This window comes from Ovis canadensis, chromosome 3 (assembly GCF_042477335.2).
Source record: "Ovis canadensis isolate MfBH-ARS-UI-01 breed Bighorn chromosome 3, ARS-UI_OviCan_v2, whole genome shotgun sequence".
Classification (NCBI taxonomy): domain Eukaryota; kingdom Metazoa; phylum Chordata; class Mammalia; order Artiodactyla; family Bovidae; genus Ovis; species Ovis canadensis.
In genome coordinates this window covers 32,550,514-32,564,244 of record NC_091247.1, presented here as the reverse complement: position 1 = coordinate 32,564,244, position 13,731 = coordinate 32,550,514, and the positions used below count along the sequence as shown (strand labels likewise).

The window sequence follows — 13,731 nt, the reverse complement described above, 5'->3', positions numbered from 1 at the left end:
CAGTTACCACTTAGATCTTCTGCTATGGGTATTCCCCTCACTCCTGGTCCCTGCTGTCTCACTCACAGGACAGACCAGTTGCCCCAACCCCGGTGCAGACATAAGAACTGGGAAACCCTTAAAGACCATCCAGTCCAGCTCTCCCAACTTACAGATGAGAGAATATGAGGGAGGTTGAGAATCTTGCCCAGATTCACAGAGCAACATTGCCTGAGTCACCCTGCCGGCCAACCCTCCCTGCCAGTGTGGCAATGAATGCCCTTGAGAGAGCAGAAGGGAGGCCTTGTTTCAGGTCCAGCACCACCCACTCCTCCCCGGAACGCTCAGCCCTGTTCTCCTCTGACAGTGTTGTCTGGGGGAGAATAGGACATTCTCAGCAGTGCTAGAGAATAGAATAGCTTTGGGGGTGAAATTTCTTAAGACAGACAGACAACTGGACATGTTTATTTAGCAGCCCCTAGGTCCAGGCCTGCTAGGAGAGCCAGACCTCTCTCGGGGGTTGAGGAAAACAATAGGATGACGCCGGTATTTTTTCCCCTTCCTACCCTGCTGTATAAGGCCCCAGCCAAGGTCAGCACACCAATTATCGTAGGTGCCCTTGCATTCCAGCCTTGAGATGGAAGGAGCACAAGGGAGCAGAGTGCTTTATCCCGGAACATTCTGGCCAGTGCTTCCAAGCAATGAGAAACAGACATTTCATTGCTTTTGCTTCAAAAGGCCTTTTCATCTTTCTTGTTTCATGAAGGAATAATGCACAGATGATATGAATGGAAATCAAACTAAAAATTTTCCCATAATTATGCCACTAAGTAACCTTGCTTTTTGAAGAAAATGATTGTACCATTTATTCTGAGATCCACAAACCAAGAAAGAAATGTGTAGGAATGACTCTCTAACTGCCTTAACCATCTCATCAGTAGGCCAAGTGGTTATTTCTCATGACTAACACCATTAAAATCTGGAGGAAAAACCAAGTGGTTATATTCTGGCATAGTCTTTATTCTATAAAGAATATTTTATTCTATACAAAATTATGATCTATGCAGGAAGGCATAGTAAGATGATAAAATATTATTGTCTCTGACCTTGGAGAGATTCCTCAGCCCACCATCACTGGTTTCTTGGAAACCTGGATTGCCACATATGTATGTATACTTGGATGAATGACACATATAACTATTTTATAGTTCAATGCAAATATCTGAGCTCTTACTACATACCGGAGATTTCCCCTAGGCGCCAGGAAAAACAAAGATTAAGATAGAGGTTGTGTCCTCAAGAGGTTCACAGATCTGCTGTGTAAAGAAATAAATGACATTTAGTGTGACAAACACATGATAAAAATAACAGCAAAGTATAAGATACAGTTGGGGACACAAAGAGGGCTTGGCAGAGGCTGCAGAGCTCTGAATTTTTTCAGCATCCATCCTGTATGATTCAGCTCCAGGAGCACCTCCCGCACAAGTAGTGAGAGGCTAGGAGTGATGCTAGGAATGCATTGCTTTATTACAAGCAGGGCCTTTCTACAGATCTTCACTCAAGATCTTTATAAAGGTGCTTGTACCTTAGAGGTTCTGATTTATAAATGCTATTTCACATACCATTCACCTAAAAACAAAGTTGGGACATGGAGAAAAGTCTTTCTGAATAGTTATGATGAAGCTTGGAGCCCTACCAAGCTACCAATCTCCTGGTTCCCAGGTGCTTGAATTTACCTGAGTCATTCTGTAGGGTAAAGAAAAAGTTGGCATTTGAGCCCAGAAATCCTAATTCTCAGATTTATAGGCAGACTTCAGGATGCGCATTAGGGTACTGAGCTTCCAAGTCCTCACCAGGCACCCATATTCCTAGATGTAAAGCCACAGCTAAACTACGTACAGGCTACTGAAATATTCTGTTTATAATTCTCTTGTGGGGATATGTACTGTTTGGCATAAGACACCTGTCAACGCCATCAGGTACAAAAGCAGTGTTTTAATCTCACATGCAGTTCTGTGAACACTTGCTCAGGAGACAGTGGAGAGAATGAACTTCACCCAGCTGCGTGACCTTGGCCAGATGATTGGTCTTCCGAATCTCTAGGTCCCTAGCTCAGCCACTGACTTAATGAAGTCCATCACCATGACAGTTGTTCTGAGTGCTTATACTGCACAAAATGACTAAACATAGCTACAGTTTAGTAACGCATAAGGATTTAGCATGTTCTGAGGACTTAGATGAAGATGTCATTCCTGTCCTCTTTGTGGTCTAAGAGATTTTCTCATCTTTCTGGTACAGAGATGAGAGGGACACAGTCATGGCCCACCAATCTGCAGATGGTCCTCTAGGAGACAAACAAGTGCTCAACAGAATAGGTGTTATATCCCCTCTCAGGGCTCCCATCTGGCAGGCTGACTTCCCAGAGTCAGGGGCTCAGCTTGCCAATTCTGCAGCAGCTCTCGGGTTTGCATTTTTATTACCCAAAACTTCTGTCTAAGGATTTTAAAAAATACAGCCGAAGTATGACATGTATCTTTGTAAGCAGGGATTATCACTGTTTCTAGACAGGGCATGTTCATGCCCCAGAAGAATCCACAAGAATTACTCAGATGGTAATAATATACCCCTTCATAGGTACCATGTTTTGTAAAGTAAATACATGTACAGGGACATTTTCTCATTTGACCCCTCTCTCAGATGTTGCTACTGGTAAAGAACCTACCTGTCAATGCAGGAGAGGTAAGAGATGAGGGTTCCATTCCTGGATCAGGAAGATCCCCTGGAGGAGGGCATGGCAACCCACTCCAGAATTCTTGCCTGGAGAATCCCATGGACAGACGCACCTGGTGGGCTATACTCAATGGGACCGCAAAGGGTTGGACATGGACATGACTGAAGTGACTTAGCCTGGAGCATGCCCATACAAAGCAAATTAATTATCCCCATTGTTACTGGGGAGGAAATACGCTCAGAGAGAAGAACTAGGCACCTATGGCTTGCAGGTGGCCACTGGGGACTTCGACCACCACCCCTCTCTCACACACACAGCCAAGTCCCAACCCCGCCTCTCAGAGGCAGCAATCACTGCTTCTAGACTGGATGGATCTGAAGATGTAGGGAAGGAGTTCTAAATTCCGGGACAAACTATCAGAAAAGCAGAAGCTCCTCCCGTGAATGAATGTCTCAATCTCCAGAGTCTTTCTTGGTTCTCCAAGCCCTGACCGTGGACCATGTTGTTAAGAACACTGCAAAGCAGGCATATGTGTGACTCAGTGGCGGCTGACACCCCACCCTGTCTACCCATCTCTCTCTCTCTCTTTTTTTTTTCAGATCATTAATTTTATTTTATTTTTTAATTGAAGGATAATTGCTTTACAGAATTTTGTTGTTTTTTGTCCAACCTCAACGTGAATAAGCCATAGGTATACATATATCCCTTTCTCTCTCTCTTTCGAGAGGCCGCCCATGCTCCCGTTTTTCATGACGTCCCTGGCATTTGCCTTCTGTCTTCCACTCTCACCAACTTACTCTCCTGACTCCTCTCTTACTTGCCCTTTCCTCATCTAGGTCCCAAGACTCTTCCTGGGGCCCTTTCTCTCTCCAACAAAGTAAACAGTCATAAAGCAGGTGGGCAGGCTGCCAAGAAGCAGAGGCTCCAACCAGAAGCGACAGCTCCCAGCTTCTCTGCTGACTGGCCTGTAACCAACCAGAAGGCATGTCCCCTCAGGAGTTCATGTCTGTTGTGTGCAGTCTCCTCTCTCCCCAGATTAACATGTGCCACTCTCTGCGGTGCAGGAATCTGCAAAGGAAAGACCCATATTCTCTGAAACATTTGGAATATTCTAGGGACAGCAGTGTAGGAGTAGGGGTGGGGTGAGCCCACAGTCTGGAGTTGGAATGCTGAGGCTCAAATCCCAGTGCAAACGCATAAGTGTGCAGCCACAGGTGGGTCACTAAAACTCTCAGCATCTCAATTTTCTCATTTCTAAAATGAGGATAATAATTCCCAATCCTCAGAATTTGGGGAGGATTACTCTGATGCTCAGAGGGATTGGGGGCAGGAGGAGAAGGGGACGACAGAGGATGAGAGGGCTGGATGGCATCACCGCCTCGATGAACATGAATTTGAGTGAACTCTGGGAGTTGGTGATGGACAGGGAGGCCTGGCGTGCTGCGATTCATGGGGTCACAAAGAGTCGGACATGACTGAGCGACTGAACTGAACTGAAAATCAATAAGTGCTTTCAAATTCTGATGCTAGAGAAGACTGCTGGAAGTCTTTCAGACTGCAAGGAGATCAAACCAGTCAATCCTAAAGGAAATCAACCCTGAATATCTGGAAATCAACCCTGGAAGGACTTATGCTGAGGCTGACGCTCCAATACTTTGGCCACCTGGTGAGAAGAGCCGACTCATTGGAAAAGACCCTGATTCTGGGAAAGACTGAAGGAAAAGGAGAAGGGTGCAGCAGAGGATGAGGTGGTTAGATAACATCACCAACTCGATGGACATGTATTTGAGCAAACTCCAGGAGACAGTGGAGGACAGAGGAGCCTGGCGTGCTGCAGTCCATGGGGTCACAAAGAGTCAGAAATGACTTATCCACTGAACAACAAAAAAAAATCAGTAAATACTTAAAAAGTGCTTAGACTACTGCTTGGCACATAGTGGTGCCCAATGAATGGAAGCAAAGTTATAAAGAGATAAATTTTAGAAAATGCCTCTAGCTCAGGGTTCATTCATTCAACAAGGATGAAAGAGCAGGTTTTTGAGCATCTGCTCTTTACCAGGCAGTGATCTGTGCCCTAAAGATGCAGTAGGGAATAAGAGAAGTGAACTATGGGAAACACAGACAAGAGGAATATTAGATTGTGGTCAATGGCTGTGCAGTGAATTAAAATATAGTAAGTCCCCTACATACAAGTGAGTTTGGTTCGAAGAGCAAGTTCATAAGTTCAACAAAGTTGGCCTAGGCACCCAACTAACACAATTGGCTATGTAGTACTGTACTGTAATAGGTTTCTAATAATTCTCACATAAATAATACATACATAAAAAACAAACACAAAAAATTAACATTTTAAATCTTAGAGTACAGAACCTTGAAAAGTACAGTAGTATAGTACAACAGCTGGCATCCAGGAGGTGGCTCAAGTGAACAGGCAAGAAGAGTTACTGAATGGAGGAGGGAGGCAAGGTTGGAGATGGTAGAGCTGAAGGATCTTCAGCAAAAGGAGGTGGAGGGAAAGCGGCAATTTAACTCATGACATGATGGCACAGGTTCAGGTTCCTTGCTGGAACCAGATACACGTTTGCATCTTTGAAAGTTTGCAACTTGAAGGTTCCTATGTAGGGGACTTAATGTAAGGCAAGCGAATGAGAGGGATAGACAGCTTCCATGGATTGTAGAGGCAAGAATAGCTTCTCAGGGAGCAAATTTGCTCAGGGAGCAAATTCTCAAAAGACATGCGGAGTGACATTCATCCATGGAGGGAGAAAATAACATCCACAGCTTCAAAGGTGGGCAAGAGACTCAGCAAGTCCTGGCTTATCCTAACTAGGAAGGAAGCCACGAGCAGAGTCTGCGGCAATTTCTGAGGGAGGAGTCAGAACCCACAAACTCCAATTTGGACTAGTCTTCATACTCTACCAGGGGCTTCCCTTGTGGCTCAGCAGGTAAAGAATCTGCCTGCAATGTGGGAGACCTGGGTTCAATCCTTGGATTGGGAAGAGTCCTTGGAGAAGGAAAAGGCTACCTACTCCAGTATTCTGGCCTGGAGAATTCCATGGACTGTAGAGTCTATGGAGTTGCAAAGAGTCGGACATGACTGAGCGACTTTCTTTCTTTCTTTTCTTTCATACTCTACGAACTGGGATACAGCCAATGAGGGGAACTATATTTTCAAAAGAAAAATAAAATTTAGGTCAATACTTTTGAAATATCTCCTCCTTAAGGAGGAACTCGGGGAGGAATTTATCTTAGCATCTCAAAAAGCTGTATTTGTCCTAGACAACTGCATTTTTAAAAGTTTTATAGATGCCATGAGTTTTGCAAATGACTTCTCTCTTGTGAGCTACAGGAAGCTCAAAACTGAATTTGCAACAGGGCTAGGTGGTAGGTACTTTTTCCCTGAAATGACTTTATTTCTGGCTTTTTTCCCTCTGTTTTACTCTTAGATTTTCTTTGAGTTGATCTCTTTATTTATTGTAGCACAGGTGTGTGTGTGTGTGCATGTGTAAAATATATGCTCCAAATCCTCTTTAGTACTAGCTGCTGCTGCTGCTGCTGTATCACTTCAGTTGTGTCCGACTCTGTGTGACCTCATAGATGGCAGCCCACCAGGCTCCCCTGTCCCTGGGATTCTCCAGGCAAGAACACTGGAGTGGGTTGCCATTTCCTTCTCCAATGTATGAAAGTGAAAAGTGAAAGTGAAGTCGCTCAGTCCTGTCCGACTCTTAGCGACCCCATGGACTGCAGCCCACCAGCCTCCTCCATCTATGGGATTTTACAGGCAAGAGTACTGGCGTGGGTTGCCATTGCCTTCTCCATAGTACTAGCTGCTGCTGCTGCTGCTGCTGCATCGCTTCAGTTGTGTCCGACTCTGTGCGACCCCATAGATGGCAGCCCACCAGGCTCCCCCGTCCCTGGGATTCTCCAGGCAAGAACACTGGAGTGGGTTGCCATTTCCTTCTCCATGCATGAGAGTGAAAAGTGAAAGTGAAGTCACTGAGTCGTGTCCAACTCTCAGCGACCCCATGGACTACAGCACACCAGGCTCCTCCGTCCATGGGATTTTCCAGGCAAGAGTACTGGAGTGGGGTGCCATTGCCTTCTCCACAGTACTAGCTAGATTATAATAAATGTACTGTTTGAAGTAATTTAGCACCTATTTCAAAATAAACAAACTATTTTTTATATCTTGTTATATAACCCACATTTTATGTACCATGGGAATTTTTTAAGTTTCAGTTCACCTTATCCCCACCTGCGCCCACTCCCACCCACCCACTCCCATCATTAATTTTTTTAAGGGGCAAACATATTCTACTACATATGCACAGTTGTAACTGGTCCAAAACTTTCTCACTCCTGCAGCTGTAGCATGTATCTCCCTCTTTTCTTCATCTTCCCATCATCCCCCACTCCCCGCCCACATATATTCTGCACAGCGCCCCCTAGTTTTCATTTCTTTAAAGCATCAGTTGAGCAAAAGCAGCCATTTGACAGTTTCAAACTCTTCCCTGGCTCCTACTGCTCATAGGGATAGGTGAAAACTCCTTATCCTGACAAAATCTCCTTCTCATCACATACTTCGTCACCTAAACTCTGCCCAATCCCAGGTAGCTCCCCTAACTGTCCCTGGATGTCTCTTCTTTCCCTGCCTCTGTGCGCTGACACTGCTCTGTCTACCTGGCACGCCAGCCCCCACCCCCGGGGACCCATCCTCACAGCCCTCAAAACCGCACACAAATGCTTGCTGTCCTCTGAAGCTCTCCTAATGGCTCCACTTCCCAGGGGTCTCTTCCAAATCAAAATGTTGCTGGCTGACTATTTGAAGAGTAACTCCATTCCACCTTGCAAAACTGCGTAAGTTTACTGACCCTGTCTCTGTATTGTTTAACTTTTTGCAGGTCTTTACAACTCGTTTGCCCACTGGAATTGGCATCTTTTTGATGCTCTGTGTAGTATCATATAAAATTGATACTCCACAAATACTTGACAGTCCATGTCTCTTTCCCTTCAAAATACAAAGCACAAAGCCAATGACAGACAAAAGGTTAGATGCTCAATAAACTAGTCATATTCATATGATAATTCACTAAAACGCAAAAGGTTAGAAAACATAGGAAGTGTTTAACTTCACTAGTAATAAAGAATACAAGTTAAAATGTTGTTTGCTATCAAATTAACAAAGATAAGGAAAAAAATCTCAATCTTTAAAGCTTTTGAGAGTGAAAGGAGTTAGGTACTGTCATAACTGCGGGTATAATCAATACAAATTGAAAACAATTTGACAATATGTAAAAGCTTTAAAATGTCTGTACACATTGGTGTATGTGTTCATGCATGCAAGCTAAGTCGCTTCAGTCGTGTCTGACTCTTTGTGACCCCATGGACTATAGCCTGCCAGGCTCCTCTATCCATGGGATTCTTCAGGCAAGGATACTGGAATGGGTTGCCATGCTCTCCTCCAGGGGATCTTCTCAACCCAGGGATCTAACTCACATCTCCTGCAGTTTTTGCATTGCAGGCAGATTCTTTACTGCTGAGCCATGCGGGAAGCCCCAACTCACTGGAGTGTTAGAGACATATTCCAAAGTCCAGAGAAAGCCCTGGGCACCAGGGACTCCTCCCAGGGTTATAATACTGAATCTTTATGAATAACTTAAATGTACAATAAGGAAATTATATGTCCATTAAGTGGACTGTTACAGGGCATTAAAAATGGCAGCCAATGATTCTGTGTTAACTTGGGGCTGGGGGAATGCTTATATGTAAAATTAAGTAGAAAAAAATAAAATACCAGATTATAGGAAATGAATAATTCTAACCACATAAACAAATGCATGAAAGAAAAGATATCAAAACAGTAAAAGCAGTTATACTTGCTTATAGTTTATTGTGCTTTCCAGGTTTTCTAGAAATATTGGATGACTACCAGAGGGGGGTGTGGAAAAGATGCTTTTCTTTCTTTTTTGGCAATGTGCCGTGGCTTGCAGGATCTTAGTTTCCTGACCAGGGACCGAATCCGTCCCCACCCCTACCCCCACATCCCGCAGTGAAGTGCAGAGTCCAAACCACTGGATTACCAGGGAATTCCCAAAAGATGCTTTTCAAGTAGATTTTTTTTCTTTTCTTTATACCAGGAACAGCATCACAAGCACCACTATTGAGCTTTGAGACATAAGTTTTCATTTATTTTATTTTTGCACCTGTTTTAAAACTAAGAAACAGAGAGACGAGAGAAAGTTGAAGAAAGGGAAGGAGAGAGAGTGTGAGGGCAGCTCTCTGACCCTGATTAATCCTTGCCATGAAACAAGCATTGTCATCTTGGAGAGCCAGGAGACAGGCTCAGAAAGTCAAGTTCAAGGTTACCTGAGGGGCAGAGGCACCATCACAACCAGGCTACTATGCCAGGATCAGGCAAGAGAAAGAGAAAAGAAAGGGCAAGGCAGGTGAGCACAAAATCTCAGGGGTAATTTATAGAACAGTATAAAAGGGTGGTTCTAGTGGGTAAGATTGCAGGTGGTTTTTTTCCCTTCCTCATTTTTCCAGGTTTTCCATAAGGTGATATGAACGAACTTTTTGTTTTTATTTATGTGCAAGAAGAAAACTGCAACCATTTGAAATCACTGAACTGTGAGCAACAAGAGAGAAAATAGGCTCTACTCATCCCGAATCCCCTCCTAAGGGGAATACAAGGGTCAGAGGGAAAGGGGGGAGTAGTCTCACAACCCTGACTTGAACCATATGCTGCACCATGGGGCCGCATCAGGATTCAGGGGACGAGGGTGGAGCATGTGTGCCTATGTGTATGTTGTGGGAGTCTCCTGTGATGAGGAGCAGCAGCATCCATGGAGCTGTCTGCAAAGGTGAGCTGTTGGGTTGCAGGTGGAGTCAGCTCCCCCCTGCAGGTCTCCCCACCATCCACAAGTCACACACAAGCACTCTGTAAGGGACATTTACAGGAAGCTGTGTGCCATGGCTGTTTTCCCCACGGTCAGCTTTCTGGATCACAAAGCATGAAGAAAGGCATGTGTTGGGGATGGGGCAGCACCTAGAGGTGAGGAGGGGTTCGCTAGGGCAGCTTTAGTTTTAGGGGAGGGGCCACCCAGACAGGGGTTCCGGGAAAAGCCATCCCAATTGTCTTCAGGTCCAGCTGCCCTGATTCCAAAGGCAGCATTTCTTAGAGAGCTTGGCCTCATCTCAGGGGTCAATGGGGGGCTTCTAGGTAAGACCACTGTGGCTTCATCCCCAGGGAAAAGGTTAGGGAAACTTTTAATTATGTAATTCTAATATATACACACACACAGAAAAACCTAATTGGAATCCATTTTTTGCAGAGTATTTGCCCACAGTCTTCCCACCCAAGTATAAAGTGCTTTCTATTTTCCCAGGTCCCCTGTTAATCTATGTTCATAGGTATAAACAAGATTGTGGGGAGTCACCTGTGACCTTTCGGAGAGCCATTTCCAAAAAGTGACTGGGGTTTAGGAATGAGTGATGGTTCAGAGCGGCATGGGTAAGTCTGGTGAAGGGAAGCCGAAGTAGTTCGATGGCTTGAGTGGTTAGCTAGGTCAAGGTGACTCGTGTGTTAAAGTGGGAGGTGGGGGAGATGCTGCAAACACACATCTTCAGAAGCCTCAGAGAGGAAGAGAGAAGGGCAAAGGCCCAGGAGGACCTGAAGGGCACAGGCTCTTGAGTGATTTGTCTTGTAAGTGCAGAACCTCCTATAATGCACTGTCACATCCAGGGGCCAGCCCTGAGGCTTGCACAGAACTGGGGAACACATGGGTATCTTGTCATTTAATACAGAGATGTGATTCCAAGAGACAAACCCACCTGTCTAAGGTGAAATAGCCATGATCTGACTGGGTTGAGATGGGCTGATGCCAGGTCTAGGATTCTTTCTGTTCCAGATGATACTGTGTCCTCTAACAAAGACAAGGGACCCTTATTCACCCATAGATGGGAGGAAGAAGATGGGGGAAACTGAGGACCCAGACAGACTGAGATGTTGAGGACAGAGGGAAGTGAGGAAGAGACAAGAGGGGAGATGAAGATCTGTCCAGCATCACCATGCAGCTGAGAGGCAGCAGTGGGAGTGAGGTTATGCACGTTGATAATGGATCCCGTAACCAGGTACATGGTCAAGGGACACCTTTACCTAAAGCTCTTAAGTGACTGTTGGCTCCACACGGGGGCCTCACTGTCCATCAGTTAATGAAATCCCTGGTGGCATTTTCCTAATGAGCACTTACCTAGGGCATTAGGGGAGGGGTGGGGCAGTGGGCTTGGAAACCCCCATTTTCATTTTGCCATTTTCTATATAACTGTGTCACCCTGGATAAATCACTAGAAAAATAAGAACCAAATATAAGAAGTCTATTATTCTACACCTTCCCAATCTCCCTATTCACTTCTTATTTCATCACTTGACTGCCTCTGAGGACAGAATGATTGAAAGTATGACGTGGACCTTTTCTTTTCATAAGCATCAAGAAAATACTAAAATCCAGGCCAACGAGCCCTCCCCTTGGAGACTGGGTACCTCTCACAACTCCTGAGACAAGGCTTTGCACTAAAACTCAGTAGTCATCTCCCAACCAGCACTGGCAAGACTCTGCTGCAGGCAACTGCCCAGAGGATTCCTTCATTATAACCCTTCTATGAATGATTCAGAGGTGAGCACTATCACTGTTTGTGTCTGGAGGAATAAGAACATATTATAAAAGAGACCTGAAAATCTGTGATGTATCTAAAAATAGCACCTAGATACGCCAGCTTCCCGGCTCACCTTTCTGTACCATCCAACTCTTCCTTGACTTGCTTCACACAACAGGGGTAGATTGGGACCCCCCATCGCTCAGGTGTCCTGGGATCAGTCATCAAACAGTCTTGGACTGAATGCTGCCAGGTGACCCAGCAGAACTAGCACTCCTAATTCCTACCCACTGTGATGGGCCTTGTCCTAACTCCTTCCCCACTGCAGGTGCCCCTGCAGTCACATGCTTTTGTCAAGTGATCTGCAGCCTTAGGCTGCTCACTCTGCAGAAAAGAATGGGGGCGGGGGGGGAACAGAGAGTAAGAAAATATAGCTGTCTCCTGGGAACCTCACAAGCTTCTAGCTTATAAAACATAACTGCCTTGCTACCATTTCTGCAGAGTCCCCACTGGCCAGCAGCACATGCTCCGAAGTCAATCCCCTCCCACTCTACTCCCCAACCTCGGCCTATTGGGAGAGAAAGGATACTTGCTGAAGGGACCTGCTGATGTTCCCCATGGTTCAGAAATGCACATGTGTGACCAAAGGGGGCAGGAGAGGAGGCTGATCATAAGGTGGAGTGTCTCTAAATAAAGAGGCCCACCGACTGCTGAGCATCTCTGCACTCCATTCTCAGCTTCCTGTGCCTCCAACAAACTTTGTGACTCGGTGTTTGCAGAGTGGGGCAGCCAAGCAGACTCGGTGATGGATTAAATCCAGAATGTGCTTTTCTTCCAACACTCACCCCTCGGGTGCCACCTGAGCCCCTACCTGGCTGCGGGGGTGGGAGCTGAGCATAGCTCCCGCTCTTCTGCTGGCCCTAAATAGCTACCAGAGTCTGAGGTCTGACGACTTTGGTCCATGGGTATCCTCTCTCTCTTCTCTGTCTCTGTCTGTCTGTCTCTGACACACACACACAGCAGCTGGAGGCTCTATAATGCAGTTGATTTCTAAACTGGTCTGGGTCTCCCGTGCTCTATTTCTCCAGTCTGCAATCTGGACCCCCAGTGTTCTTTTCTTCACCCACACTGCCACCAAACCCAGAGGAATTTCTGGAAATTTTTAAGGCAGAGCAGGGCATCATGAGGGTCTGGCTAACTGTTGCACATCAGTTGAGGGGATGGCCGTGGAAGGGGGCAAGAGAGATCGGGTGACAGACAGAGGTGGCCACCCAGAGCTGCCTGGCACCCTCGGCAGCGTCTCTCCCCTTCAGCATGGCCGAGGGCATATCCGGAAGTTTGGGAGCTTGGGTCCCACGGGCGGCAGGGGAGGGCAGAGGCCAGGTCCATCCAGGGGCGGCGAGACCTGTCTCCCTCTCTCTGGCCAGCCCTCTGCACCGCGGGCGCCGCCTCCCACATCCTCGAAGCCGGCACAGGGCAGCCAGTGAGCGTCTCCCAGCAATTCCGGACCGGCTTCCCGCATAAAACTCCCCAGTACAACCTGCTTTTGTTAATTCTGCAAATGCTGTCACACGACCACCTCCACCAACACCCCCGCCCCCCTGGCACCAATGGAGACTCGCTTTCCCCAAAACCCAGCTGCTTCGGATCCCCCGAGCCCCGCCGCACCCCGACGGACCACCGCCCACTCGCCCCAGAGCCCTCAAACAAGCAGCCCGAAGGACCACAAGGACCCCTGGGTCTCCGGTCCTGAGCATCTTTGTCCTCCCAACGCAGGCGCGCGCACACCGAGCGACAGAGAGAGCCCAGCCGGGCACCGAGTCCGCACCCTCTGGCCTCGCCGGGGCCCCGCAGGGGGACAATGGTCCGCGTCCTGCAAGTTTGCCAGCCCGGAGGCAGAGAGCCCTCCTTACCGTACATCTTGGCGGGGCGAGCGCCTCCCGGGAGGCCGCGTCGCCTGCAGCCAGCCCCCGGTGGCGCCGGCCTTTCATTCACAGCCGGGTTGGCGGATGGCGGCGGGCGGCGAAGGCCGGGGCGGGGCGGGAGCCGGAGCGGGTTCGGGAGCGAGAGCTGGGGCCCGACGCGCGAGGGCAGGGGACGGGAGCCGCGCGCCCATTCAGCAGCCCGGGCTGAGCGCGGCCGGCTTCCACTCGGGTTTCTGGGCTGGGCTGCGCCGAGAGGGGCGGAGGCTATGCTAATATTGTCCCTCCCCCCGGGCTCAGTCACTGCCTGGCCGCCCCGCCCACACCCTACCCCGCCCCGCCCCCTGCAATTCCCACCCTGTTAGAAACCCAGATCCCTAGAAGCACCTTTCCCAGGCTGTCGCCCCCAGGTGCTGGGTGGAGCGTTTTCCAGCGGCAGCGTCC

The 13,731-nt window shown here is 47.6% G+C and overlaps 1 protein-coding gene across 2 annotated transcripts in view; it reads right to left on the bottom strand.

Annotated features, from left to right (window-relative positions):
• EFR3B (EFR3 homolog B) overlaps positions 1-13,519 on the bottom strand; it is a 96,554-nt gene extending 83,035 nt beyond the window's left edge. Inside the window, exon 1 of one of the 2 annotated variants that reach the window (XM_069582779.1) lies at positions 13,279-13,519. In XM_069582779.1, the coding sequence (XP_069438880.1) occupies positions 13,279-13,285 (7 nt within the window). In that variant the 5' untranslated portion in view covers positions 13,286-13,519. The remainder of the gene's footprint in view (positions 1-13,278) is intronic. The other variant, XM_069582780.1, reaches the window with a different exon arrangement.
• Positions 13,520-13,731: the final 212 nt, after the last annotated feature.